At 33.2% G+C, this 27,255-nt stretch overlaps 4 protein-coding genes across 6 annotated transcripts; 2 read left to right on the top strand and 2 right to left on the bottom strand.

Moving 5' to 3' along the window:
• Positions 1 to 220: 220 nt before the first annotated feature.
• LOC123012199 (paired amphipathic helix protein Sin3b) lies at positions 221 to 16,506 on the bottom strand. The gene is made up of 8 exons (XM_044410062.1): positions 16,095 to 16,506; positions 9,251 to 10,323; positions 5,796 to 6,278; positions 5,144 to 5,589; positions 4,249 to 4,913; positions 2,552 to 2,736; positions 1,414 to 2,463; positions 221 to 1,224 (listed from the first exon to the last, which is right to left on the bottom strand). The coding sequence occupies exons 2-8, from the start codon at positions 10,301 to 10,303 to the stop codon at positions 982 to 984; spliced, it is 4,125 nt and encodes a 1,374-aa protein (XP_044265997.1). The 5' UTR covers positions 10,304 to 10,323; positions 16,095 to 16,506; the 3' UTR covers positions 221 to 981.
• A 1,882-nt stretch (positions 16,507 to 18,388) lies between these two features.
• Positions 18,389 to 19,372, top strand: LOC123012201 (protein seele). Its single transcript, XM_044410064.1, has 3 exons — positions 18,389 to 18,752; positions 18,802 to 19,124; positions 19,175 to 19,372. Exons 1-3 carry the CDS (start codon positions 18,665 to 18,667, stop codon positions 19,304 to 19,306), a joined length of 543 nt encoding a protein of 180 aa, XP_044265999.1. The 5' UTR covers positions 18,389 to 18,664; the 3' UTR covers positions 19,307 to 19,372.
• A 30-nt stretch (positions 19,373 to 19,402) lies between these two features.
• Positions 19,403 to 21,197, top strand: LOC123010593 (STE20-related kinase adapter protein alpha). Of its 3 annotated transcripts, none has more exons than XM_044407608.1 (7): positions 19,403 to 19,435; positions 19,607 to 19,856; positions 19,904 to 20,136; positions 20,190 to 20,371; positions 20,418 to 20,597; positions 20,717 to 20,932; positions 20,981 to 21,197. In XM_044407608.1, exons 2-7 carry the CDS (start codon positions 19,686 to 19,688, stop codon positions 21,052 to 21,054), a joined length of 1,056 nt encoding a protein of 351 aa, XP_044263543.1. In that variant the 5' UTR covers positions 19,403 to 19,435; positions 19,607 to 19,685; the 3' UTR covers positions 21,055 to 21,197. The 3 variants fall into 3 exon arrangements, with proteins under 3 accessions (XP_044263543.1, XP_044263545.1, XP_044263542.1); XM_044407610.1 differs by having other exon boundaries at positions 19,430 to 19,444; XM_044407607.1 differs by lacking the exon at positions 19,403 to 19,435 and adding an exon at positions 19,465 to 19,521.
• Positions 21,063 to 23,677, bottom strand: LOC123010592 (zinc transporter 2-like). Its single transcript, XM_044407606.1, has 5 exons — positions 23,083 to 23,677; positions 22,929 to 23,036; positions 22,565 to 22,881; positions 21,439 to 21,833; positions 21,063 to 21,387 (listed from the first exon to the last, which is right to left on the bottom strand). The coding sequence occupies exons 1-5, from the start codon at positions 23,290 to 23,292 to the stop codon at positions 21,239 to 21,241; spliced, it is 1,179 nt and encodes a 392-aa protein (XP_044263541.1). The 5' UTR covers positions 23,293 to 23,677; the 3' UTR covers positions 21,063 to 21,238.
• Positions 23,678 to 27,255: the final 3,578 nt, after the last annotated feature.

Here is a 27,255-nt window from a genome sequence, read left to right as displayed (position 1 = left end):
ATAAATGGTATGTACAGTGTAGCATTTTAGTTTTTAAAATTTTTAATTGTGTACATATTGCTCCCACTTTTAATTCTATACACTTAAAATTTACAATAATTAAAAGTGAGAAGTTAGAAAAATAACCAAACTTTAATAAATACATGGACAAGTGAGGAAATGATCGTATAAAATGGAATGTTTTATACTATTGAAAAATGTTTGGTTATTTTTCTTTTCATTTTTAATATATACAAAATGGATGGCGATGCGGATCATGCTGACATATCTCTGAATATAAAAATATATGTTTTTTTATGACTTAGTCGCTAAGTTTTCGACTGCCCATATCAAACTTTGGAAGCACTTTGCCAACCAAAATCAGGCGAGTCGTTATCCAATTACAACAAAAATTCACCAAGGATATGTCAACATTAGTGTTAAAAAATGATTCAGTTAACAAAGAACCATAACAGGAAATCAATAATTTAAGAAAGAAAACCGTACAATAAGAGCAATACAAAAAAAACATAATCTATTTTTTGTACTATAATAAAAGACATAAGAAAAACCTGCAACAGGCTAAAAATGTTTTAGTTTAAAAACGACTATTGCACTACTCATAAATTTTTAAACTAAAACACCACATACCATAATCTTTTATTGTAGGCGGAAAAACTTTGCGTAAAAAACAAGTACGTTTAGTTCTTAACTTACATAAAAAAGTATCACTTCGAGGGCATGTTTAACGTTATAAATAAATCAATAAATAATTTCACAACATAAAAACGATTGTGCGCAAACACAACATTAAACTTAAAAAAGAAAACAACGCACCACGAAATTCAACTCAAAAGGACTAAACAAAAAAACACTACAAGCACATAGAATTTAAAAAAAGTTTCAAGGAACTGAAGAAATAAAAACACAACAATTTCAAGACGAGAAATATTCATATGAATGTTAATTTATTGATTGATTCTCCCTCATTCATCGTCAACATCACGTAGCAGTAGCGTCTTCGTTCAGCCTTTCGACCCGGTATCTGTTGTATGGTACATAAGGAGTTCGTGAAAGATCATTGTCCGTTAGCACCCGTGTTCGGTTAGGCACGACATTTTCGCCGCGACCCATCAACCAATCAGTACACTGTTTATGTTGCACGTCACTAACGTTCGCACTTGCCCAACGTTTCAGCCACGCGCGAAATTTACATGACAACCGTTTCGTTATCTCTGGATGACTCTGAAACAAATAAAGAAATTTAGCAAATGAAAAATGACTAATTCATCAATAGTAAAATGAAATGCAAATAAAATACTACCGTAACAAATTTTGTTATTTAAAAACAAAACAAAATAAATAAAACCAATATAGAAACTTTCGTTTTTTGGAAAAAGGAAAGCTAAAACTGATTTTAATGAATCAACTCACCTTTCTCGCTCTCGAAAAGGCACTTATTTTATACAAATAACTATCCTTGTTAACAGTAAACATAATTTTCGGATCCTGCGAATTGAATTTACATTGCGTTTCATCTGACACTTCATATCCTGGATGTTCCGTTTGATTCCTTTCAGGCAACGGACGTTCGATAAGCTTTCTTTCTAATTCCTCCAACATAGCAAATTTGTTATCGGCTTCGTCCGCCATCCTGTTCGTCTTTTTGTTCTCGTCCTCTTGATTTTTCTTTTGTTCATCATTCTCTTCTCCTTGTTTATTCTTCTTTTCCGCTACCGGTGACGACTTATTATGCAGCCCCATACGTTTTTTATACAACCTTAAATTCCTATTCAAATAGACCGGCGATCTCGGCTTATTATCCACATGCGTTATATCCGCGTAACACTCTTTATACGAACTCCACTTTTTCGTATCTTCGACTTTTTTAGGATCCTCCGAATCTGTATCAAGCAATTCAATCGTCATCCTACAATCTTTTTTATAAATATAGATCTTGAAACAGTTCTCGTCTTGGACCGCTTTTTCGCCTAGCCTTTGGTACGCCATCTCCAGATGGGATCTTTTATGCGCCGTAGAACAGGGTCCTCCAGTAGCCCCTCGTTTTTGTTCCTTGACAAACAAATCAGTGCAAGCTATGGCAGTTCGTTCAGTGACACAATGCTGAAGTTGGCGAACCGCGTACGAAACCACTTTGTCCAAAGTAAACGCGATGTAAGCATGAATACCAAACATTTCTCGAAGAGTGTCTTCGTAAGTGTTAGCGTCCATATTACCATCTAAGAGATTTTTAACCATGTCCAAAAACGCAACGTAATAATCTTCAACTTCGATTTGGGGCTTCGGTTTTAATCGGAGTGCAACGGCGGTACTTTCTTTGCGCCCAGTTCGCGATTTTGCTTCTTCAGCCGCTAGAATTACAGCACGTTCGTAGATTTTCGCCAATCGTTCGCATAAAACGGCATGAAGACGTAGGAATATGTACCAATTGTTATTGGCCATGAATAGAGTATAGGCTTCATCCTAAAACAAAGAAAAATTCCTATTCACACACAAAAATGTACCCTATGTATATTAGTGTTAATTGACTATATAAATACACCATGCTTACCGGATCCGAAACTTGAGCATGTAAAGGTACTTTGATGTCTTCTTCTTTACAATCGGGATCTGTTTTGACTTCAACTTCTCCGTCCAATCTTCCGGGAGATTTTCCTGGACTCGATTCGCTTTTACCTTTAGAGTTGTTCCCAGTGGGACTATTTATCGGGCTTTCATCGCCATCTTCTTTTTCGTCTACAATAAAGCAAATCCGATTATAGAAAAAAATTAAATCTAGAGAATAAAAATATTCGTATTTATTGTAATAATATTCCTTAAACAAAAAACCAAATGTCATTTTAACTTTTACTTTTACTTAAAGAAACTGTAACTATATTCACGCTTTGAAATTCGGTATATGTATTTTTAAAGTGACTTATGAAATGATTATCTACATTACAAATTTACATCTGTGGGTCAAGGTCATTTATGATTATTACTTATTACTCCGCCTTTATGTGCATAAATTTTCATTATGTGTCACTATTATCGATACGTTAAGTACGCGGCAACATCAAGTGTCACTGAACGCAATATGCTGGTTTTAAATTTTGCGACAATTTTAATGGCACAATAATTACCAAAATAAATACATAGTGATCCACGATGAATGATTCTGTTGGCAATTCTGACTCTAATTTTTAAAAGTTACCATTGGAGTACACTTTTGAACAATCTTGAGGGGTTGTACGTCAAGTATTTGTTAAGTATAATCGTACCCGGTTGCAGTGTTTCAAATTATTAACAAAAGTACTTTCTGGAACACTTCGTACTTCCTCCGTTCCAAAATAAGTGTCCAATTTCATAAAAAATATGCAAAGGGATATAACGTGTACCTCCAACTGAGATATAAGTTCCCATGTCAAAAAATTGTTGGAGTCTTTTTTCACGAGATATAGTTCTTCAAAGGTCAGGTTGGATTAAATTTTTGGCTATTCAGATCACGGATTCCTGAAATTAGTTAGCGGAAACTGCAGATCTTGCAGCATTGAACAGATTCCTGTTAAAAAATCAACAATTGGTCATAAGGTGTATAAATTTTGAATCACCATGTACATACATATAAACAATCAAGTTCCTAACGTGCTACTTGAATTGCGGGTTCAGAACAAAATAAAAAGAACATTGTATAGATTATTAACAATGTCATGTAACTCCTTGGCGCTGGCCGACATTCAAATTTGTTTTTTTCCCCTTTTAATCTTTTAGGATAGTTTTTGATATGACGATCGTAGTAATTAACATTAAACAAATTGTCAACGGGTAAAAACAAACTAATAATTATTACAATATTTTAACTATTTAAAATCATATTTTGACAAATTAAATATCAAACTTCCAGCGACTAGTAGACTCACTTTTTCCATGCTTAATTTAAATAGATAACTAAATGCTGATTAATTTCATAATTTCAATAATCCATTAAAAAAACTAAAATCGGATAGGTACTTACTTTGGAACGGAAGGAGTAAAAAAATAGGTGTTATTCTTTTAACTCAAACAACTCAAGGTAATTTTTAAAAAATCGAAATAAAAGTACATATCTACAAAATAATTTTGTTTTTCAACCTACATCTGTCACCTGCCAGCGATCATAAAATGATCTGTTTATTGCGGTATCACAAATAAACAATATCCATTTCATTTTCAGTAAAATCGATTAATTATTTAAAAAATATCTTTCAAACATGAAAAAAAAAACCTCACCGTCATCACGTTCATCGTCCGTCAATTGTTGCTTTGGATGGAAAAACAACTCCGGCAAAAACTGCCTCAACAAATGCTTAATCCTCCTCTTTTCCCCTTTCTGTATCCCCGTCTGTCTTTTAACATGATGAATCAGAAGATTCGCAGCATCATCCAAAATAGTCCTATCCTTATAGGGCAGTATCAAATGCGGCCCGACTACTGGCTCAACACCTTCCTCGTTCTGTTCGTGCCTTTCATCAAATAACGTCTCAATTTCATTAAACAAACTCTTCGATCTCAACGCTTTAACATCAGTCTGCTTGAAATTAATCCCCTGGTGGTCCAAACTCTTCAAATAGTATTTCTCGTTCTGTTCCCTCCATATCTTATTGAAACCTTTTTGAGCCTCTCTCCATTCCTCTTCTTTTGCTTTCAGTCGTCGCAACACGACCGGAACGGCAGTCTGAGGGTTTCGTTTCAGGCCGTCGATAATGTCCTGTGCTTTATCACCGTAGATCCGTTTTAGGGCTCGTTGATGCAAAGTAGGAGAAGAACCGCCGAGGCAGTCATCCAGACGATACTTGGCGACGTCTTCGGCGTTCATGCGGCTCATTTTCTTATTCACACCTTCTAAAACTCGAATTGTGGAGGCATTGGTTTCGATCACCACGTCCAACTCGAACCTGAAAGACAAAATTAATGAAAAAAAGAAACAAAAAATCGCTTTCTGTATAAAAATCAAAATTAAAAACACATACACAACGAGTATTTCTGTGTTTGATGCGTCACACTACAAAAATTTTAATGTATTGAATCTAAAAATATCCTATACTGGTGAAGTGCTTTGTGTTCAGCATAACAAAATAAAATCTCGAATCCTAGAACAACGATAAATATTAAATTATTAACTCACCTTTCATCTTCACACCTGTACATGTACTCTTCATATTGCGTCTTGCGCGAACTAACAAACGTACTATCTTCCGACCACGTGGGAAAAGACACCCATTGATCGTTCAAAACTTCCTTGCACAGCTGAGTTCGACCCGAACAAGTCAGACCCTCCTGTGACGGCGGAATGACGCAATAACTCGCACCTAGACGTTTCGCAGTGGTGAGATCGATTTCGAGTGCTGTTTCGCCCTGCGGACGTTCCGTACGTGTGGCGTTGTAAGGCATCGGTTCGACTTCGTTTTGACCGAGAAACTCGCGGAACCATCGCATCAATTCGGGAAATTTACCCAAAAACGGGGTCACTACCATTATTAGTTCGCTTTTCGAGATTATCTCCTGATTGAAGAGTATTAAACAGCGCAAGAAATTGTTGTAGACTTCTTGTGTGCGCACAGCTTTTCGCACCTACAAACAATTACAACCATTTCAGAACTGAAAACTAATAAAAAAATGTGTTCTGTCGCACGGTAATGAGAAGGAATGTCTACGTATCACAAACATCCTTCACTCTAACCTGCTTCAATTTCGCACTGTTTCCTTTACACAACTTCATCAAAGAAGACATGTTTAGATCGTCCAGTGCTATCAACTTCAAAATATCCAACTCTTACCTTATCGAAAAAGGCATAATCATTCAAAGTCCCGTATTTCCCGGCCTCGGCCAATGTCACATCTCTACACGATGACATTTTATGTTTTTTCGGTGGTGGTGCGTCTCTATGCATCATTGGAGTATAGGTGGGTGAACGCTTCAACTGTCCCGAAATATGATGACTCGGTTTGTGAGAGGGTCTATCGATGATATTTTCCCTGTAGGGTTGTTTAGTCGGTGGTTTTTTGACGACCGAATGATCGGAAATTGGCGTCGGATTAATATGACTTGTGGCATCGGGAAGAAATTGACCGAATTCGGCCAAGAGATCACTCTGGTTTTCAAAAAGCTTGGCTACTTGACTGTAAACTTCTTGCTCGGTTAAGTGTTTGCCGCCGGAACCGCCGCCAGATGATTCTTTCATTGTGCGCTGTTCTTTCTGGTAAATGTGCAAAATATCCAAGAAACGCTTGTATTTTTCTGGCTGGTCTTGGAATCGATTCTGAAATGAGTAAAAATCCAATAAAAACATGTTGATTAAAAATAAAAATGATTGAAGCATCTGGTTTTGGTACCAGTACACTACTGCTTGTGGCTTGAGGAGTTGTATAACTATGTCACTAAATGATTGTACAAAATTATAAATAATCAAGGCAACTCTGGAACACAGTTGAATGTTTAATTTTAAGAAGAAACTAGGTAGTTATTATTTCCATTTTGCTACTAACGTTAAAAGTTAAATTTTCTTCACCATTATGGTCTTTAGATAATTGGGTAACAATGAGCTACACAATTTTATTCTTGTTATTCTAATTTAAAATCTTTCAAAATATCCATTAATCGATTTTTTTATTGCCGTCAACAGTAACTCAGTAACCGTTCTTTATTACCCACTTTTAGCAAATAATAATTAATTAATATTTTTACATTTCTGCTCCATAATCGACACTGATACTTGGCTCAAGAAAACAATGAAAAATTTGTAACAATCATTTTCCACTCTACTTATAGTACTACTTAGTACAGTCCAAAAATATCACTTTTCCAAATTGGCTGTACAAACAATTAATCCATCATTAAGCGTGACTAATCGAATTTAATTTTTCATGACCATTCCATTCGCATCGTTCATTGCGACATCTTTAAATCTATTTGATTAAGAACCACAGAACGTATTAAGAGCCACACTAACCGAAGAATCTTACTTTAAGAGCATTTATTTTTGTAACTGGACAACAAACAATAAAAAATATATAGGGTGGTAGAAATGATGATTACTGACTTAATAACAAATTCCAAATAACTACATGGGAAACCAGAATGGGGAAAAAATGTGACAAAATGATCCTATACAAGATGAAGTAATTTTGACCTCTACATAAAAAACTCAAACCTTTCATTGCGTAAATGAAAACGATCGTGATTTTTGTTATTTTTTTTACATTATTATAGCTGGACGGCTTTTGTAGTGAGGTCAAGAGGAATCGTACATACTGTGGATTTTGTTAAAATGTGCAATAAATAATGGTAAATTATTAAAAATGTTTGGTCATAAAATCTTTTAATGTTTTTAATTTCTAATTTTGTAATTCTCTCGGGCTTATTTAGTGTTAAAACAAAAATAACAATTAACAAAAAAAAAAAAAAATGATTTACATATTTTGTTGCTTGTTTCAAATTGTATTAAAAAATTAACAGCAATAATAAAGAGATCTTAAATTAGTTGAATGTTTGTTTGTATGGCGCACGAACACGTTTTCTTTAATTTTTTTTAATGCCTAAACATGACTGCAATAAAATTTGACTCACCTTGTACCGTAAGATCAAAAATTATCTTGGTCAAGGGTGGTCATGGAATGTAAAACGTCTGTCGTTGCTTTTATCATCCTTTTGAAATAATTCTGTCAATGTTTGACTCACTGACAGCGTCGACATAACCTACGACTATTATTTTAAAATCTATGACCATCCTTGACCAAGATAATTTTTGATCTCCCGGTATAATCTGTCTTAACTACTCTCCTTTGATAAAATTCATTACTTTTTTTTTTAAATACAGGTGTTCCGTTTTTATTGTTACAAATTTTGATCAGGTGATAGAATATTCAATTTTAAGATAAAAGTTTTCTATAAACATGTATCGAAAAATTTTATATAAGGGAGCTACATCCTCTGAAAGGGGTTCAGTTTTTTTCTAATATTTCAGAAACCATTGTGGATAAAATTACAAAATTTGGTACAACTGATAACTTTTATACATCCAGACGAATTCACAGATAAAACGTGGAAGTTTTTATTCAAGGGCGTCCTCAACTGGGGGGGTTTAGAGTAAAAAGTACCCTAACAACTTTGACTGTTGGTTCTTGCCACTTTCAGCCACAAAATTCTAAATTTCATGTTTTTTTACAAAAAAGAGGTCTCTTGCGTTTTTTTCGATACAACTTATCGTTTTTGAGTAAAATTAGTTTATAACTTGTCTTACAGACCATAAAAAATTAAATTTGCTTTACTGTTTAAAACACCCGTGATTTAAAATTTCGACAACTGATTTTTGAATCCGTTCAGGTGTTTAAAGGTTATCAGCCGTACCAACTTTTGTAATTTTTTCTAATTTGCGTTTATAATACGTTTATTAACGTCTCCAGTAGGAGTCGTTTATGGCTATCTATAAAAGCACACTGTGCTTTAATGAATTTAGGGTTATTTAGTTTTTGGATGCCGCTTCTGACTTGTCAGGTACAAATTTTGCGTTGTTGCTTGGGCAATTTCGCGAATTTCGGGCGGAGTGCAAACTAAATTCTATTTCTCATATTTTATTTATTATTATTATGTTGTAACACTAATAACTAATAATTTGTAAATTTTATTTTTAAAGACAGACGGCAGAAATGACTCAAAAAAAAACAGGTGGGCGCCCAGTGTTACCAACCGATACCAAATAACACAAAATTCTCTAGGCGACAAAAATGTATATTTTTTTTTAATTAAAATAAGAAAAAAGGGGGCGCAAATTAGAAAAAAATAGCGTAAAATACTCGTTTTATAATGGCATTGACGCACTCATCCCATAGAAAACTCGCCTACGGCTCGTTTTCTAACTTGGGATTCGTGCGCCAAATCAACCCTTATAAAACTTGTTCTTTAATATACTATTATCTACTCTGCAATAGTAGGATAACTCCATTAAAAAACACTTTTCTTTTAGAGGTTGTAGCTCGCTTACATAACATTTTTTGATACATGTTCATAAGAAACTTTTGTCGTAAAATTGAATATTCTATCACCTGTTTAAATTTGTAACAATAAAAACGGAACACTCCTGTATATTCTTTTTCAAGAATGAAAAAAAAATGTATCATTTAACTGGTAATTTAGTACTTATAGCAACAATGTTTAACTTTTTTTTATGTAATAAATAAAAAAATAATAACAAATATACAAATACATAGCATTCAATTGAAAACTCCAAATTACCTTAATCTTATTAACGTAATTGATGGCATGATTGAACTGCACCGGCTGATTCTGCGGCGTATCCGTATGCCCTAACGCTTGACTAACGGCAACTTGCGCCGCCGATAGTGATATCGATGTATTATTATAAGTAGGCGCTCCACTGCCGTAACTCGACGCCGAATGATGGACCGGCACCGGGGGTGGCGGTATCGACGGTGCCGCCGCTTGAGGCTGAACCGTGGGCACGTGCTGCGGCGTCAACGACAGCGGCTGGCAAGGCGGCAGCGTGTTCAATACCGACGATGAATTCGACATGTTGATCGTACCAGAACCTCTCATGATCATTTTCTGCTGTTGAGGATCGGAGGGCATGTTACCTGTAGGGCTCGGCATGCTCACTGAGACTTGAAAGGCGTATCCTTGGTCGCTTTTCTGTACTTCTATCTTGTATCCCGGTGGCAAAAACGTGTTAAAACCGACGATCAGATCAGGAAAACCCTTAAACAGGTTCGACACGCGCTGGATTACACCGGGAGTGTCGATACTTTGACTCTTAAATTCTTTCATAATGTCCAAAAAGTCGTTGTACACTTGCGGCTTCGAGCCGAATTTATACTTGACCAGGTCGAGATAGGAAAGGGCGTCTTCGACTTTCAAACGTTGAAAATTGCTGCCGGGTGATTGCTGTTGAGATTGCTGCTGCTGCTGTTGTTGCATTTCTTGCATAGGAGGGGCGGTGGGCGGCGAAGAACCGGCACTGGTGCGTAATTGAGTATGGGCGCCGCCACCTCCACCACCACCGCCGCCAACGGACAATGGTTGCATCGCTGCGGAAGCTTTGCCAGAGTGGGGCGCAGTCGCCGTCGGCATCGCGCCGTAACTCACCGGAGGCGGCGGATAAAGTCCCGACTGCATTCCTTCACTGACCACTTTTACGTTGCTAGCACTCGAGTAGGACAATGATGACGACGAGGTCGTCGACGATTGCTGCTGAGTAATGCTGTATAGAGCAGCTGTAGCTGGAGACACACTTCCTTCTTTCAGCGTCTCATCCACTCGCAGCCGTTTCATTTCAAATTACATCGAGGCGGCTGAAAATTTACAAAAAAAAAAATTAAACACTTAAAAAATAATTTTGTTTATTTTAAAAACGTGAGAATCACTGAATCTCATTTAAGGCCCTGTTTTTGGGACATATTTAACAAAGAGATAAATTTAAACCTCAGTTAAACCATGAGACCATGGCAACACCAATAACATCAGCGCTTCCTTATCAACGATCAAACAGTTAACTGAAGTTTAATCGTACCAGAAATCGGACTCTGATGTATCTGATACCGATAGTAAACTAGAAATTTACTCTTTATTAACTCATAATTTCTCTTGACACCAAAAATTGTATTGTATATACGTATTTTTGCAAAATATCAGGAAATAAAATTGTTTATATTGGTGTTTTCATCAAATAATACGAAAGATGTTTACAGTTCGCCATTTAATGATACGTCCATTATTGTTATTATTGCTCGATAGGAGCTAATGCGCATAACGTAATCAATTACGCTGATAATGAGAGTTAATTTTTGTTATGTGAAACACGAAAGATCTTGGGTTAAGAATCATTTGAAGATGTTCAACTTTTACGGTTTACGTATCATAGAAATGTGTGAATAATTTTTATTAAGTGAATTAACGGACTTTTCTTTTTAGAATTTCGATTCGATACACACGTGCGAATATACTTTCATTTGATTAGTCGATAATTAAAAACCACGGTTATTAAACTTTTCACTTGTGTGTGAGAGACATTTCGTTGATGTTATACATCTGTGATAAGATTAAAATAAACGTGTTCGTGTCATGATACAGTGCTTTTTGATTGCATTAACATTAACATCATAATTAAAATTTAAAAAATAGTAAAGCTAAATCATATAAAGAAATATACAGGTGTCCGGAAAGTCGCGCACCTCCATGACACTGTATCATCAGGCGGTGCCCTAGACAACAAGAAAAATGTTTAAAAAAATCTATCTATAAAAATTTCGAAGTTCTGAGAGTTTAAATTTTGCATTTTGACTATTTATTTCTGTTGGAAAAATAATTTTCCAGGTTTTTTTTCTACAGGCTATTTATTACAAGAGAAAACAAGAAAGCTGTAGCCTAAATTGTAACTCTACTTAGTGTTGTTTGTCGCCCTTATTGGCAAAATTTTTGTACCTTTGTAAATAATTATAAAAAAACATTTACAAGATCATCAGTATCATTAAATAGACAAAAAAAATGTCAAAAAATAAATGTCATTGGGGGACTACCCAATTTACTCCCTTTCAAGGGGGCGTGCAATTTTCCAGACTCCTGTATAATAAATAACAAATGATCAATTGTGAATATGTTGTCTTTACAGACATACAATGAAAAATATGTTTATGATAAGTTTTTTATTTTCTCACTTGATATTTTAATACATAATTATGTTGTCTAGAAAAAAAAAAACAAATGTTAACCACTAAGCATTTTTATTAAACATTCCATTATAAATTGGTTTCCAATAGAAATTACATTTTTACTACATGTAATGCCAGTTATCATTTCCAATACATTTAATTATTGTGATTGTGTAAATTAATTTTTAACAATTTCGTTTTTTATTCTATCCACCAATGTACGAACATTATTTCAGCACGTTACAGTAAGATTAGTTTTTGTAATTATTTCTGACCTTTTCTTAACGTACTCGTATATGTATAAAATACATACCAAAATCAAAAACAGACTAGCTATAGTTTAATTTTACGCAATATAATAACTATTAATCGTAGATAAATGAATACCATTAAAGTAGAATACAAGTTGACAGATAATTATACTTTTAACAAAATTCGCAATTTCGCAAAGACTATTTACTAAATTATTTCCCTCGTTTTATTATAACCTCTAGCATTTTCATGTTTAAACAGGTTCATTCTCGCACGAAAAACGACACTACATGCAATGTTATGCAAGAATTACTATTTTACACAAATTCTAAACTATTTACTATCAAAAAAAAAACATTGGTGATGTAAATTGCATACTTTCAAACTTAAAAATTTCAATTTTGAATACTTCTATGATATAATACTGCAGTGTTAGCACTGTTAGTATTTCAACAAAGTCATTTCGTGACAAGATATAATGTTTAAAAGTTGTCTGAAGCCAAGTAATTAAAGTGGTACCATCATGTAGCACTCAACAATACCAACATACGGCTTATATCAAGAAAACTGACTTTAAATGTCACATTTATAAATATTTACCTTTTAACAATTAGTAAACAAGGGTTACATTAAACAATAATTTATAAACTGGCCTTTATAATTCGTTCTCATACTTCTTTTTAAGGTGATGAAAACATACAAATTGTGATTTATATTTAATACATTGAAATTGTACTTAAATTGAATAAAAAAGTAAAAGAAAAAAACAAATTCATTAAAAATTCAGGGTCCATTTACAGAACGTTACAGCACTCGACAATTTAATAATAATTTAATTTATTTATATCTCAAAAAAACTGAATTTATTTTCTAACAACAATTTGAAATTAAGAACATTAATGAATTCAAAATGACAGAAACATCATCAAATAAACTACAGGTCTCTTTATAAAAGTATGTATGTATTTATTTTCACTACTAGCTTTAAAAGATACCATTATTTAGTTTGTTGAGAGGTTGTGAAGTTGTTTTCTCTCCTAGTAGTCAATAATCATTTTCATTATACACCAAAGATTATAATGAATTAGAGGTGTGTAAATTCTGATGTTGGAGAGTATTACATTAATACAAATATTTCTAGAATATTATTATTGAAAACTATTGCCATTTCGATTACTAACGGAAGTATTTCGAGATGAAATTAATAAATGAAATAAATTAATGAAATAAAAAACTTAAATTTCCTCATTAAAAATATCAGAATAACCCCTACTCTAATGCTTCTGTCTATGTGAAAACGGTCAAAACAACAAATGGATTTATTCTTGTTAAAATACTATCCGGTAATGAGGCAAATTTCAACACTTTTTACCTTTCTTGCAGTAGCTTTATTATTTTAACAAATATTTCATATTATGAAGTTAGAAAATTCCTTTAATAGTTACAGAAGTACAAAAATGACATAACCTCATTTATGATAAGAATAAAATAATACTTCCAAATTAAGTTGATAACTGAGGTAAGTAATTAATTACTGTAGGTAATACTAATAGTAGTTATGAAATACGACATGTTACGTCTAGGCAATATGTCCATTAAGTAGAGATATATTTTTCAACGTATTTCTGGGTAATAAATGTGCTAGTAGTGAAAAAAATCTTTTTAAAACACTGTAGAGAAGATTTTTATAGCCTCGCATTTATTATTTATAAACAGCTCGGCTATAAAAATCTCTTCTCTACCTTGTGATATACTCGTAATATCCTATTTGCATAAAAAACAAAAATTTAGGTATACATTTCTAATTATTATCACAAAAAATATAATTATAGCTAATTCTGTTCACTCGTATTAATGTATGATTTTTGTAGAGTTGTTAGTCCGCCTAACAATTTTTAGAGCTTATAGGTATACATTAATGTAAAATTGCATTTCATAAGCAAAAATGTATTTAGAAATACTAGAAATCCAAATTACAATTATTTTTTCTCGTGACCTTAAAAACTTTTTGACAATTAAGCCTGCACTTATTGTGCACAGGGTATTTTTTTCTTCAATAAAATTGACCTTGACTGTGTAAACCAACTTCAAACGAAGTTTATGTATATTTAAATTTTAAATAACCCGTTGCTAAGTTATGTAGCCAAGTTAGATCTAATTCATTTTGGTAATATACTCTTTTTCATATTAATGTGCATCAAGTAGGTTGTAGTAGTCTAAATGAATCTTTAATCTAAAGGCAGATTCACACAAAAAGTGTCATTAATGTCACTCAGAACAAATCTAATCACATTAATAATGACAAAAATCTTTACATTTGCTACCCTATGTTAATTACGTTGCTAATTTTAATTATTTTTTGCTACCTGAGGAAGACTGAGTTTAGAATTGCTTGAAGATCGCATGGTTGCCACCTTAAAATGATCTCTTTCAACGACTACTTTGATGCACATTAATATGAAAACGAGTATAGATTTCTGTTCTTTTTGTTTGTTGAGTTTGGAACTTATGTACCATGCCGGACAACAAATTTTTGACACTTTCTAAACATTCAAAGCAGTAGAGCAGTCCTTAACCTTAAATTTTCAGTCCCTTTTCCAACATTTTCCAATCATAGTAACAAGGTTTCACATTCGAAAACACCGAATTCAAGTATAACTAAACTAGTGACAAAGAATTAATTTTTTATTGTGGATTCATTTTTTTATTAAGGTGAGACCATGACGTCAGTGTAAACATGCTTTTTTTTTAAATTAAGTTAAAAATTATAACTCGATCTCTGATAATAATAAATGAAACATTTGTTGTTGATTACAACAGACCAAATTAACTACAATTTTTTCATCTTATTTAGTCAAAAAGTATAACATAAAAAAGAAGAAAAAAAAAACAAAAAAAAATTAAGTTATTTATTTTACTGCCTTATACATAAAGGTATATTTTTACATATAAAATTATACCGAAGCTTAGATTTTTATCAATATTGCCATAAATGAATAATTTAGTTAAACAAAATGAACATAACAGTTTTGCCAACCCTTATTGAATAAATGAAAAGGTGAAAAGAGATGACTAGGGTATTTTTCATTTTGCAAGCTGTTCTAAACTTAAACGAAACGATAACGATGACTTTTTATTTCGACATAACCTCAAAGTAAAATGTTACGTAAACAAAATCCAATAAATATTTCGTTCATCAAAGTCAAAATTACACATGTTTTTTAGTGTTTTAACATGATATTCGAAGATAAAATATGGGAGACTCCTTTCATAGAACGTCTTTCGATACCATGTTGAAGATTCTCAATTCAGCTGATCCGCAAAACGACACGCCCACTTATTTATTTCTGGCATAAACAAAACCGGTAGCATTTATACCAACTGCTACGCAGTTACTTATCGCGTCATTCTGAACAATAATGGCGTCGGTATTTCTCCCCGAAAAAAAAAACAACTCTGGGTAACAATTCTTATCATTATGCCACTCGTGAAATAATAAGATAAATATTATAAACCAGTCCCGAAACCGTCTATGCAAACGGTAAGTCAACTTTCACGGGTGACCTTGAAGTCGGGATAAAAACCGCGCGTCAAAGTTTTAGAAAGCCCGCATAAAAATTTCGTCACGTGTCGTTTCTGGTGGCCATTTTTCGGCATTTCAGTCGTGGCAACGTTGCCACGGCTATGTGCATGAGTAATTCGCGGCGGTGGCAACATCGCACGTCGACTTCGCTCCCGCGATCTAGCAAGCCAGGCTCCCGATTGGCCAACGGCGGAATCGATAGGAGAGTGGAAGGGCAGGGAACCGGACGTGCGAGGCGCTCCAACCGAATCGACCCAAACGCGAAAGTTCATAAAGCCGAAAATCGGACGCGACTCTTTGTCAGTAAACAAATACAAAATGTTGCATCGAAATTTCGTAATTGTCGAAAGGTCGGCAGATTTTTCGGCGAAAAAGCGTTGCCAGATGGACAAAACGTACGAAATTTGCACGGGGGGAGAGTGGCGGCTCCCGCGACCGAGGCTAATTTTGGAACGCCGACGCCGAAATCGCGGAAAAAACACGAGAGATGCGGAGAAATGCTGGAAAAACGACGCTGAGTCGGAGTTTACAATTACACAACAGTTGTGTCAATGTGAAAAGTTAAAAATATGTCACTCACCTTACAAAAGCCTCTTTCGCGGAAAGTTCTTCCGTTCGGACTGGTGCCGGCGATGCACCGTACAATTGCAACCGATCCGCGATAATTTCACTGGGAAATAATTGGAAAACACTAGAATTCATCAAAAGAAAATTCTGACACATTCTGTTCCGTACCACCCGAAACGATGACCGATTGTCGACTGACTGGCTGCTTCAAATCTCGGAGCTTGTTTGGACGAGTCCATCGATTTGGGATGGTTGGTCGCTTAGCCCACTTTCAAATTTTTAAACTTCTAGAGCATCAAAATACACGAAACCTACACACAAACATCACAACGTATCACAGACTGTTCTCCCAATGAAGGGAAAATTATACAATGGTCAAATGACGGATTTTTTTAATTTCGGGGACTACCGACCGCCCCTCGAATCAATTGTCTGATCCGTAAGACGTTTGTTTGATGCTTGCTGTTAGTTCAATACAAACGTAACGGTGGCGCTGTTGTTAATTTTTTAAAAATACCCGCCATTTGGTAAAAAACAAAATAAAGGACGAAAGCAGTGCCGCATTAGTCGATTAGTGTGGGATCTTAAGTGTTTGAGGCCTAAACCGAACTTTGTAGGTTTGTACACAAACTCCCGCTCTTACTACAACACTTATTGTTATTAGATTTATCATTAAGTTTTACATTTAAAAAAACATTTGGGAAAAGTTGTTAAATTTCCAGGAGAGAGGTTCAACTTCATTCGCCTTCTTATTCCTTTAACTTTTTCTACACGAATACTTTGTTTCTCTGTGTTATTTATTTATTTTTTTTAAATTAGAGCTCTAAATAACAAAAGTTTTGCCGAAACATGTCCCTTTTTGACCTTTTTGAGTAAACATTTTATCACGTACCATTTTACTTACATACAGGGTGAATATAAAGTATGGAACCAAGCGGTTTTATTTTTAATCATTTGCCTCCAGAAAATAATAATTAATATAAATTAAAGTAATATAAAAAATGTGATCGTATTTTCAGAACGAAATTTTGTTTTATTTTTGAGTTATGCGACATTTTTTTGTCAAAATTATAATTTATGTGAAAAAATTTTTTTGAAAAAATTTAATATAAAGCAGATAGTTGTAATCCTTAGAGTATAGATTTTATGAGAAAAATGATTTTATAGTGGGTTGCCATTTAAAAAAATATTTTTTTTTTGTAGAACTCAAAAACAAAAGGAAATTTCGAAAAATTTTATTCTTGTTAAATCATCACATTTTTATAGTACTTTATCACTCATCAATTAGTTTTTTCAAAAAATAAATAGTTTAAGCAAAAAACGTTTGGTTACATACTTTTTATTCACCTAGTATAATTATTATTGATAATGCATTCAAAAACATATACTTAACAATTGTTTAAAAAGCCAGGAAGCAATGCCCGGGATTGTTGTATATAGTTTACAATAATTTGTAATTGTACCTTTAAAAGTACCTATACACTGTCACATAATCAATAAATTGTCTAAAAGAAATTAAGTTTGTTACAAAAGAATGTAGTGCGTTCGTCTTTGTCGTTATTACCTTTTTATTGTAATAGGTACGAAGAAGTTCCCATTGTAAGAAGGTAAAATTATATTATAGTTTCACTAGATTTTATTTATAAATTATCTCTGAATGAAATACAAATTTAAAAAAAAAAATCACAAAGCACAAAATGAAATAAATATTTTTCTGCGGACTTGATAAATAATTAACTTGAAGTTAATTAATAAATTAGGAATTTTATATTAAAAAGTAAAAAGAGTGCATCGCCTGAATAACACCCATAAGACCCATTTTCCATGTTGACTACAGGCAGACAGAAATGAGCATTTCGGTGGAAATTCCATTCTCGTGATCAAATCTTCAAGAAAAAAAGTCAGGGTGATAAACATTTGAAAAAAATAGCATTGTATGTTGAAAGGACTGTCACAGCACAAATGCTGTTACCTAATTTTATTTTATTTGAAAAATTGGCAATTTCAAAATATGGTTTTAAAACTTTTTGAGAAATAGGTAAAAGCAATGTATAAAACTGTAAAAAAAGGGGATCTCTTCACTTGGATTGTATTTTGAGTTGCATACTTCGAGATAATTGGATTATTGAGGTCATATGTGGGTCACATTTATGCTCGGGATCAAAACGGCCCCAATACAGGCCTGCGAATAAGTCTAGAAACGACAGAAGGAGAAAGATTCAATTAAATTGAATTCAATTGATTTCAGTTTCAATTAATTTTCCAAAATACCTAGATATTGACTACTAATAAAAACGATTTTATTCAGGATCCCAGGCATCAGTTTTAATTAATAAGTTTTACGACGTTTTAAACCAAGAAGGATTAAACACAAGTGTGAAAAAATTCTCGGTTTAAATAAATTGGGAAACCCCATTGGAGCAAGTTTTATCAATTTAAGCCAATATTAACCAATCAGAATGTAGAAACGTGTCATTAGAAAATTATGAACGTCAACCAGTTTTATTTTGAAGAAAATAAGCCGCGAAGGTATTATTCTCGATACTTTATTTTGAATAAGTGCAACACTTTTCTGATAATAAAATGAAAATAGTACTAGTTCTAGTAACACTCTTCTGTTATCACACAGGTGAAGCACAAAAAATTGATGCTCAAGAGTTGAGGTGTTTAGGTATGAATTTTGTATTCTGTTGTGGTGTTTTTAAATTAGTTATTTCCAGTATGTAAAACTAGTTTAGATGAATTACACAAAGCAGTGAATAAAATCGATCCAACTAAAACCGTCGACGTTGGAGGTTATAGGCTTGATTCAGATGGCAATTACAGACACAAATCTGTTTCTCAAGCCAAATCTGAGGTTCATTTATCCGAAATGATTGAAGATATTTGTACGAAAATGGACGATTATGTGAGGGCTACGTGGAAATCAAACGGAACATTGACTTTGTTGAAACTGATTACTGAGGATGGGAAAATGAACAATGACATGTCTGAAGTGAATTTAGTCCAAGATGATGATTTAAACAAGAGTTTGAAATACTATGTATGATATTCGCTAATTTAGGCTTTTGGATTGACATAAGTTCGTTTCAGTGTGAGGGCATTATGGAAGAATTGGAAGAAAATATTATTAAACACTTCCAAAGCGACACTAAGGATATTCACAAAAAGGTATGTGTTGAAGAATCGGCAATTTGTGGGAAAAAAGTTAATGAAGAATTGTGATTATTGTTATTATCCGTTACTTAAATCTTCCATGTTAACATATTTATTATTTTAATAAAAAATAAAGAAGAAAAGAGTTTTTTCTTTCAAGGTCCTAGCACATGTCATTAAAACGTCAGATGTCAGTTGGTAGGTTATGTTAGTTCATTTTTAAAAGTTGTAAATTATCCAATACGTGTTATTTATTCATTACATTTCAATAACATATTTGAAAAGTACGTCACTATATTTTAAATATTGTAAAAACATCGATTTATTTCACTTTTTGTTGCACGAAACGTCAGAATGGTCAACTTTTAGGTTAAGTCATTTCAAATTTAAATATGTCATATAAAATTGTTTATAAACCTCTTGTGAGAGACTAAAACATCCTGATAAAATGGTTAATTATGAAGCAAACATATCAGCTTACGAAACAATATCAACTTTGGGCCAATGTTTCGAAGGAATGGCAGTGGTCAACTTGGCAAAACACAAAATTTCGGGCACTATGGTTGCCATAAAACGCTTTAACATGGACCGAATAAAGCACGAAGCGCACTTAGTCGAGGTATGAAACTTCTTCGAGTGTACTAGTGCTAGTCTAGTCTGTTTTAGAGAGAAATCATTCTCACAAAACAGCTCCAGCATCCAAACATTATAACTTACTTTGTGGCGTTTGTACATTTGCATGAAGTGTGTGTTGTGAGTCCTCTGATGGCTTTTGGGTCATGTCGTGATCTTTTAAATACGCATTTTAATGAAGGACTTCCTGAACACGCTATAGTTTTAATTTTAAGGGATTTGCTTGATGCGCTGGACTACATACACAAGAAAGGGATTATTCACAGGTTGTTTAATATGTTGCTCCATGCAAACGAGTATTAAGCTTTAATTATTCAAGGTCAGTCAGGGCTGGTCACATTTTGATTTCTGCATCAGGGAAAGCTTGTCTTACTGGGCTACGGTACGCCTGTCCTATTGTTTTGAATGGTAAATGGCAAAAACAGATTCATTCGTTTCCAATGAGTACAGCGAGGAATCTAAACTGGCTTAGTCCCGAACTCTTGGAACAAAATTTGCAGGGTACTATTTTTTAGCTTATTTTCTGTTCTAATTGAATTTGTTCAAGGCTATAATCAAAAATCGGATATTTATAGTGTGGGTATGGTAATTTGCGAGCTGGCAAATGGTGCAGAACCATATGCTGGAGTCTCAACGACCTTAATGTTGACGGAAAAAGTGAGAGGCTGTGTTCCACAACTGCTAGACTGTACTACAGTACCTACAGATGAAAATAACGAAGTTCATGGTTAGTTTTTAACATCTTTAAATTTCATTCTTTGTTTATTTATAGTAGTGGATTTGTATATGAATTAAATGAAACTTTCTCAAATTATTGAAATTTATTTTGACAAAAGCTTGTTGCAGGTGATTGTGATATAAGTAATAATGTAGTTAACAGACGATTTTCGGAGGATCTTCACGAACTCGCAACTCTTTGTTTACAAAAGGAAGCAGTTATCCGTCCCACCGCTAGTCAACTCCTCACACATCCTATTTTTAAACTAACGAAGAAAGGAATTTTTCTGCCTGATTTACTTAAGCCTGCTATGCCCCTTAGTAATAGAGTAGCCGTTAACACAGGTAACTTTAATGTCTGACAGTTGAAAATTTTTGATTTGATTTTTGTAGACGAAGTTGCGAATTTAGACGTTGTGCAACAGTTTGCTGACTTGGAGTTATATTCCTGCGAATGGGATTTTTAAAACGACAATTTATTCAATCACTTTATTTCAGTATTATAAAAACTGCTGTGGTTATTATGAAATAGAAAATTTGCAACAATTTGGACAGTGATTGCTCTTCCAATGACATTTATTGTAATAAATAAAGAAAATAAAACATTTACAAATTTGTGTGTTGTCTGAAACGGTCTGACCTAGAACTTTGTCAGCACTGAACTGACTGACAAAATTTACACGAATTAATCAACTCTGAACTGTAAGTTTCAATTTGAACAGTACAACTTATCACATTTAATCGACTCTTAATGAGTGAAGTAGCCTTCTTTAAAATAGAATCACGATTACAGTATTTATCTAAAAAAAATAATGACTGGAATTAAAGCAGTAATATAAATGGCGATTTACCAACACACAGATGGACCGAAACGGCATCTTTCCCAGGCGATAAAGTCCAAATATGTAAATTATGAAGATGTCTAACATTTGAAATGTTTGATAACTCAAATGCTAAATCACCAGAATGTTTTGGACTTCCTTCTAGTAACAACCAAATGGAGTCTTTTGCAACTTTAGCAGTTGTAAAAATAACAACTGCTGAAAAAATTAAAGTGCAAATAGGGTCGGCCACTTTGGCGTTAGGAAACACTTTAATAATAATCGCAGCTACAAGCACCCCTAAACTTTGTAAAAGGTCACCTAAAACGTGAGCTGCTGCAGCTCGCACGTTAATATTTGAATTGCTTTGGTCGCTAAGGCCGTGACTGTGGTTGTGGCAGAAACCGAAAAGGACAGCCCCCATCCTAAAATGCTAAGATTATCATCAGAACTCAAGGACAGGGTTGGTCATTACTCATTAGTGATCTTTTTCCAAAAAAAAACAATATGTGGGCTCTTTTTTGGGGGTTTTGAAGTAGTATATTATAATACTAGTTTATAAGCAAGCCTTTAAAACACGCACGACGGGTTTAAGAGCACGACGCGTCAGCGGAGTGCTTTTAACGCCATAAATGTTTTAAAGGCGCTTATAAACGAGTGTTATACGCTACTTTTTATTATATCTGCCCATTTACGATCTTTTATGAGGATTGAAAAAATGTGAATTTACAGAATAAAATTATCAAAGATTGTTTGTGAATCGTTTTCGTAGAAACAGTTACTAATTTACGTTGTTAAGCACATTTTTTCACGTTGTAGTTGGTCCAGACATTTCACTATTTCTTGTTACCTAGACAACTTCAAAATTTCAGCGTGCTATAAAGGCCAAATTACGCACGCTGCAGCTTGTTTTAATTTAGGATTATGATCCAGGTATAATAAAAAAGTATGAAAAAGATTATCAAATTTTCAAAACAATTTTTTTCTTAAATGATCTTTCAAACGACAATTATAAAAAAAAGTTTAAGCCATTTTACTGATATTTTCAACTATCAAAACTCTAAATTCTTAAAAAACAAATATTCATCTTAGGAAGTTTTTAGCCCTTTTTTTTAAAGAGTTTTAATGACAAACCCCTTGTAACAAATCAACTCACACAATATTTACAACCAGGCCCAATGAAGCAACCAGCATCATGGTATTTGCATCAATATCATACTCTTTTTTCAAAAGTCTATTAATCGCAAGTACTGCAAAGACGCCGGCAAGTAACCAAACGGTCAACACACTCAAAAACGCCCCCAATACCTCCGCTCTGTAAAACCCAAACGTCATATTTCTCGTAGGCGACTTCCGTGCCACCCATATAGATAAAAGCGAAATGAGAAAGCCGATAAAATCTGAAAAAAGATGAGCCGCATCTGTCATTACGGCAAGACTTCCGGCAATAAAACCGCCGATTAATTCTGTAATCTTAAATTGGAAAGTGATTATTTAATTCGTTTGATTTCTCAAGTCACCATAAAAAAGAAGCACAGAATTGATGCAATTAAGAGTTTCTTCCAGGCTTTTTTGTCTTCAGTCTGTTGCAAATTATTGTGGCAATGAAATTCGTCTTGGTAACAATCCTGGAATTTGTTTATGAAGTTTTGGGGTTTACGTGGCCATACTTACATTAATGAGAAGGGGTGAATCTTCCAGGGTGTCAATGTGGTCATCCATGGGAGCGATTGTTACAATACCATTGGAAGAATTGTTGGAAGAAGCGTTAATGGTCAAATTTTCGGGCTGTTTGTTGCATTTAGTGCAGGCTTTAGCAGTGTTTTCATCATCCAGGAGTAAGTTTTCATCGTCGGCATCAACATGATCACAGTATGTCTCCATTTATATGGATTAAACAAACAGCAAAACGATTTTTCCCAAGTACTGGAATTAGACCAACCATGTTGGTTTAACACTTCAGCATTTTAAAATTGAATTATCAGTTGATATGTGTATTGTTAAAATATTAGAAAATCTAGACACGTCACTGGGATTAAAACAAGAATTTGGTTTAGTATCACCGATAATGGAAGTATTTTAAATATTCAACAAAAATTGGTTACAAACTAATAAATAACTGGCCGGCTCGTATTCGTCACTGCACTCACAAAACATAAACAAATTATAATAAGTATCATAAATATTTGAAATGGGCTAGTTCTATAACTGTGTTTTGTAAAAAAGTTTGTTTTCTTGCGAGTGTTACAATGACATAAAAAAATGAGGTTATGTTATGAAATTTCTTCCAAGTGAATTGTTGGTTGCATAAGGATTAGGGCAGATAGAACATTTTTGTTTTGAAAATCAGTGATAAACTGATAAAACCAATTCTACCCGCGGATTGAGTTTACAAGAGGAAAAAACAATATCTTTGATTTTACGCCAAAACTGTAAAAAAAACGTCTTTTACTTTACCTGAAATCAGCAAATCTGTAATTAAAACTTCATTATTCTAACTCAGTGGAAAGAAAAGTTAATTTTTCTCTGCATTTTAAATCCAATCACACTAGCGGTTTCATTTTTTAAACAACGATGTCACTTTGACAAATGAATTGACGCAAGTTAAATAAACAAATGTTTATAAAAAACATAATTTTAATAAATGGGAACTCAAAGAAACAGCTTTAAGATAAGAAACAAAGTTATTTTGAACAAGAACTACCATTATTCAATTAATAAATTAATTGTCAAAGTGAAAGTCCAAAATCAAAAGATTTTTTTTTCACTGAATCAGAATAATAAAATTTTATCTATAAAAATTTCGAAGTTATAAGAGTTTAAATTTTTCACTTTGACTCTATTTATTTCTGTTGGAAAAATACTTTTCCAAGTTTTTTTGCTACAAGCTATTAAAAGAGGAAACAAGGAAGCTGTAACCTGAATTGTATCTCTGTTTAATCTTATTTGTGGCTTTTATTGGCAAAATTTTTATATCTTTACTAAATAATTATAAAAAAAAAAAACATATACAGTGTTCGACAGTGAATTTCGTCCACCCAATTTCCCTGACAGATTAAAAGTGTAAATTAGTCTTTAGGTTTACCTAACCTTGTTTCATAATTTTGATTAACGTTTGTCATGTTGACAGAATGCTCGATGCTTTTTGCTATTTTTTACCTTTGTCCTTTGAAATGGTGGTCCTTGGTATGCCCAAAAGTAAAGAGACACGTCTTTGAGACATACCTTCTTGTACCAGAGAGATAATTTCTATTTTATTAAACGCACTTACTGCTGGCATGTTTGACAATACGTATTTGAATGTCAGTTATTATGACAATAAAGCACAGACTACAGTGAATTTTTGTGAATTCACAGAAATTGGGTGGACGAAATTCACTGTCCTTCACTGTACAAGATCATCCGTATCATTAAATAGATATGAAAAAATGTCAAATGTCAAAAAATAAATGTCAAAATTTTTTGACAAATAGAATTTTATAAACATTTTTTCCATGTTCCTGGTATCTTACCTTACTTGAAATTTTTCTCTGGGGCGCGAGTTCTGGCGCATCCTGTAGATGATGATACGATAAAAAATTTAATCAACCATTCTTTTTATCATAAATGATATCAATTATGCTTGAGACTACCGTATGTAATTTGATGAACGCTATGATACTTTAAATTACCAAAATTTGGAGAAGAGATAAACAATAATTGAATGAAATATAAAATATGTAATTAGAATTAGAATTAAGTACATTTATATTTGTACTCAAAAGACATAATATAAAGACTAATTACAAATTTAAATGAGGATTAAACCAATAAACTTTGATTTTATAGTTACATTTTTGTAAGCAGACCCCATAAGACTAAAAAGAGTACTACAAGGTGCGCCAGAACTCGTGCCCCTAAGAAAAATGCCATATAAGGTAAGATACGAGGAACATGGAAAAAATGTTTAAAGTTATGAGAGTTTCAATTTTGCACTTTGACTCTACTTATTTCTGTTGGAAAAATAATTTTCCAAGTTTTTTTTGCTACAAGCCATTAGAAGAGGAAACAAGAAAGCTGTATCCTAAATTGTAACTCTGTCTGTTCAATGTTATTTGTGGCTTTTATTGGCAAAATTTTTGTACTTTTACTAAATAATTGCAAAAAAACATATACAAGATCATCCGTATCATTAAATAGACATAAAAAAATGTCAAATGTCAAAAAATATGTGTCAAAATTTTTTGATAGATAGAATTTTTTAAATATTTTTTCCATGTTCTTGGTATCTTATCTTACTTGAAATTTTTTTCTAATGGGACGCGAGTTCTGGCGCACCTGTAAAGAGTGTTTCACATAACTTTACGAGGCTTGCGCCTAATGTACGCACCCAAATATACAAAAGTCACAGAACACTGGATACATTTAATTATTTAATTTTTGGAAACCCATGACAGTAGTTGTCAAACTAATCACCGTTTCATTAATAGTCATAAACTGCAGTTTTTGTAATCGAGTTCGTATCGGAATATGTATTATTGATTGCATCTTACAGGCGCAGGTCTCGTAAAATAATGTGAAACACCCTGTTTATGATGATCTTTATTTTTATTAAAAAAAATTGAATAAAATTAACATTAAGAAAAATAACTGTAAACTTAATTCACAAAAAAATTAGTTAATTACTTTGAAATTAATTTTTGAAGTAATTGAATAGTTTTTTTTAGATTTGTTAGTTTGCATCTTATACAAAAACTTGTCTTCAAGGGAAATAAAGTTTGTATTTGAATAAATTGTGTCAATAAACGTCTTCACAGCGTTCGAATGATTATTATGTGTAATTAGTTATGATATTGTTATTTTATACAAGTTTAACGTGAAAGTCTATAATTTACTGTAAGGTCTTTATTTGGTCCATATGTCATAAAAATGTACATAACTCTCACAAACCGAAGCAATAAATAACATCCCCTGTCCGAACAAGATAACAACATTACAAGAATAAGAAACCGTAATTCATATGACCAAAGTTGGCAGGATGCTTATGACAAATAGCAAATCGCCGCCCTCTAGAGATATACTATCTATTATCTGACAAAAACACATGTACTTTGCAACCTCTGACCAAAACACGCCCACGCTACTGCCCATTATCCCCGAAAATGATTGAATAGCGAAAACTCGACGAAAATTTTCATGAAAATCGTTATTCATCGTTCTTTTGTTGGACAAAATTAGTTGCGTTGCTGAAAATTTTCAGCATGTGCGAATGTGTAATTACTGTTGTTTCAGATGGCGGACTGAAACGACCGGAAACAGGAATTGCAAATCTGTTTGGGAATGGTTGAGATTCTAATTCTAATTTTAATTTGCTAACTCAAAGGCATTATGGCACATTTAACGGGCCTGTTATATAAACTCACCCTCGAGTGTCATAAATTAGTCAGGGAGTAAATTTCTCTGTCAAATTATGTAAATGTGACGGCTTCAGCGGTCCCACTCAAGCTTCTATTGTTGTCGCTATTGAAGTAACAAGAAATGAAAGCGGGAACTAATCTTTGCCGTTCGTTTATTATTTTTTTAAATTACGCACTTTGTGTCATATCATTTTTGTCTAATAAACTTTGTAAACTAAACAATTTGGCCATGAAATACTCTCACAAAAAGCGTCATTTTTCTGCAAATATTATATACACTTTTTGGAACAAGTAGGTATGTATACCTAGTAAAATGAGTAATTGCTTTTTATTTGTGTCAATTTGTAATACTTTTTTGATTTAATAAACATTCAGCAGGCATTCTATATAAATTTATGTCAATAGATTTATGATGCACATCATAATCATTTCCATCCCTAGGCGGCTGTCA

This window comes from Tribolium madens, unplaced genomic scaffold (assembly GCF_015345945.1).
Source record: "Tribolium madens isolate multiple individuals breed KSU strain unplaced genomic scaffold, Tmad_KSU_1.1 Scaffold_91;HRSCAF=231;Tcas5.2_LG7, whole genome shotgun sequence".
Classification (NCBI taxonomy): domain Eukaryota; kingdom Metazoa; phylum Arthropoda; class Insecta; order Coleoptera; family Tenebrionidae; genus Tribolium; species Tribolium madens.
This window is presented reverse-complemented; position numbering and strand designations above follow the sequence as displayed.

Excerpts from the sequence above, each read along its gene's own strand:
- LOC123012201 (XM_044410064.1), top strand. The coding sequence starts at position 18,665 with ATGAAAATAGTACTAGTTCTAGTAACACTCTTCTGTTATCACACAGGT. Across the intron at positions 18,753-18,801 it reads TCAAGAGTTGAGGTGTTTAG|TATGTAAAACTAGTTTAGAT; the intron begins GTATGAATTTTG and ends AGTTATTTCCAG. Across the intron at positions 19,125-19,174 it reads ACAAGAGTTTGAAATACTAT|TGTGAGGGCATTATGGAAGA; the intron begins GTATGATATTCG and ends AGTTCGTTTCAG.
- LOC123012199 (XM_044410062.1), bottom strand. The coding sequence starts at position 10,303 with ATGAAACGGCTGCGAGTGGATGAGACGCTGAAAGAAGGAAGTGTGTCT. Across the intron at positions 6,279-9,250 it reads ATTACGTTAATAAGATTAAG|AATCGATTCCAAGACCAGCC; the intron begins GTAATTTGGAGT and ends TACTCATTTCAG. Across the intron at positions 2,464-2,551 it reads ATGCTCAAGTTTCGGATCCG|GATGAAGCCTATACTCTATT; the intron begins GTAAGCATGGTG and ends TCTTTGTTTTAG.
- LOC123010593 (XM_044407608.1), top strand. The coding sequence starts at position 19,686 with ATGGTTAATTATGAAGCAAACATATCAGCTTACGAAACAATATCAACT. Across the intron at positions 20,372-20,417 it reads CTTGGAACAAAATTTGCAGG|GCTATAATCAAAAATCGGAT; the intron begins GTACTATTTTTT and ends AATTTGTTCAAG. Across the intron at positions 20,933-20,980 it reads TAGAGTAGCCGTTAACACAG|ACGAAGTTGCGAATTTAGAC; the intron begins GTAACTTTAATG and ends TGATTTTTGTAG.
- LOC123010592 (XM_044407606.1), bottom strand. The coding sequence starts at position 23,292 with ATGGAGACATACTGTGATCATGTTGATGCCGACGATGAAAACTTACTC. Across the intron at positions 23,037-23,082 it reads ATTCACCCCTTCTCATTAAT|GATTGTTACCAAGACGAATT; the intron begins GTAAGTATGGCC and ends AACAAATTCCAG. Across the intron at positions 21,834-22,564 it reads GGCCTGGTTGTAAATATTGT|GATGGGGGCTGTCCTTTTCG; the intron begins GTGAGTTGATTT and ends TTAGCATTTTAG.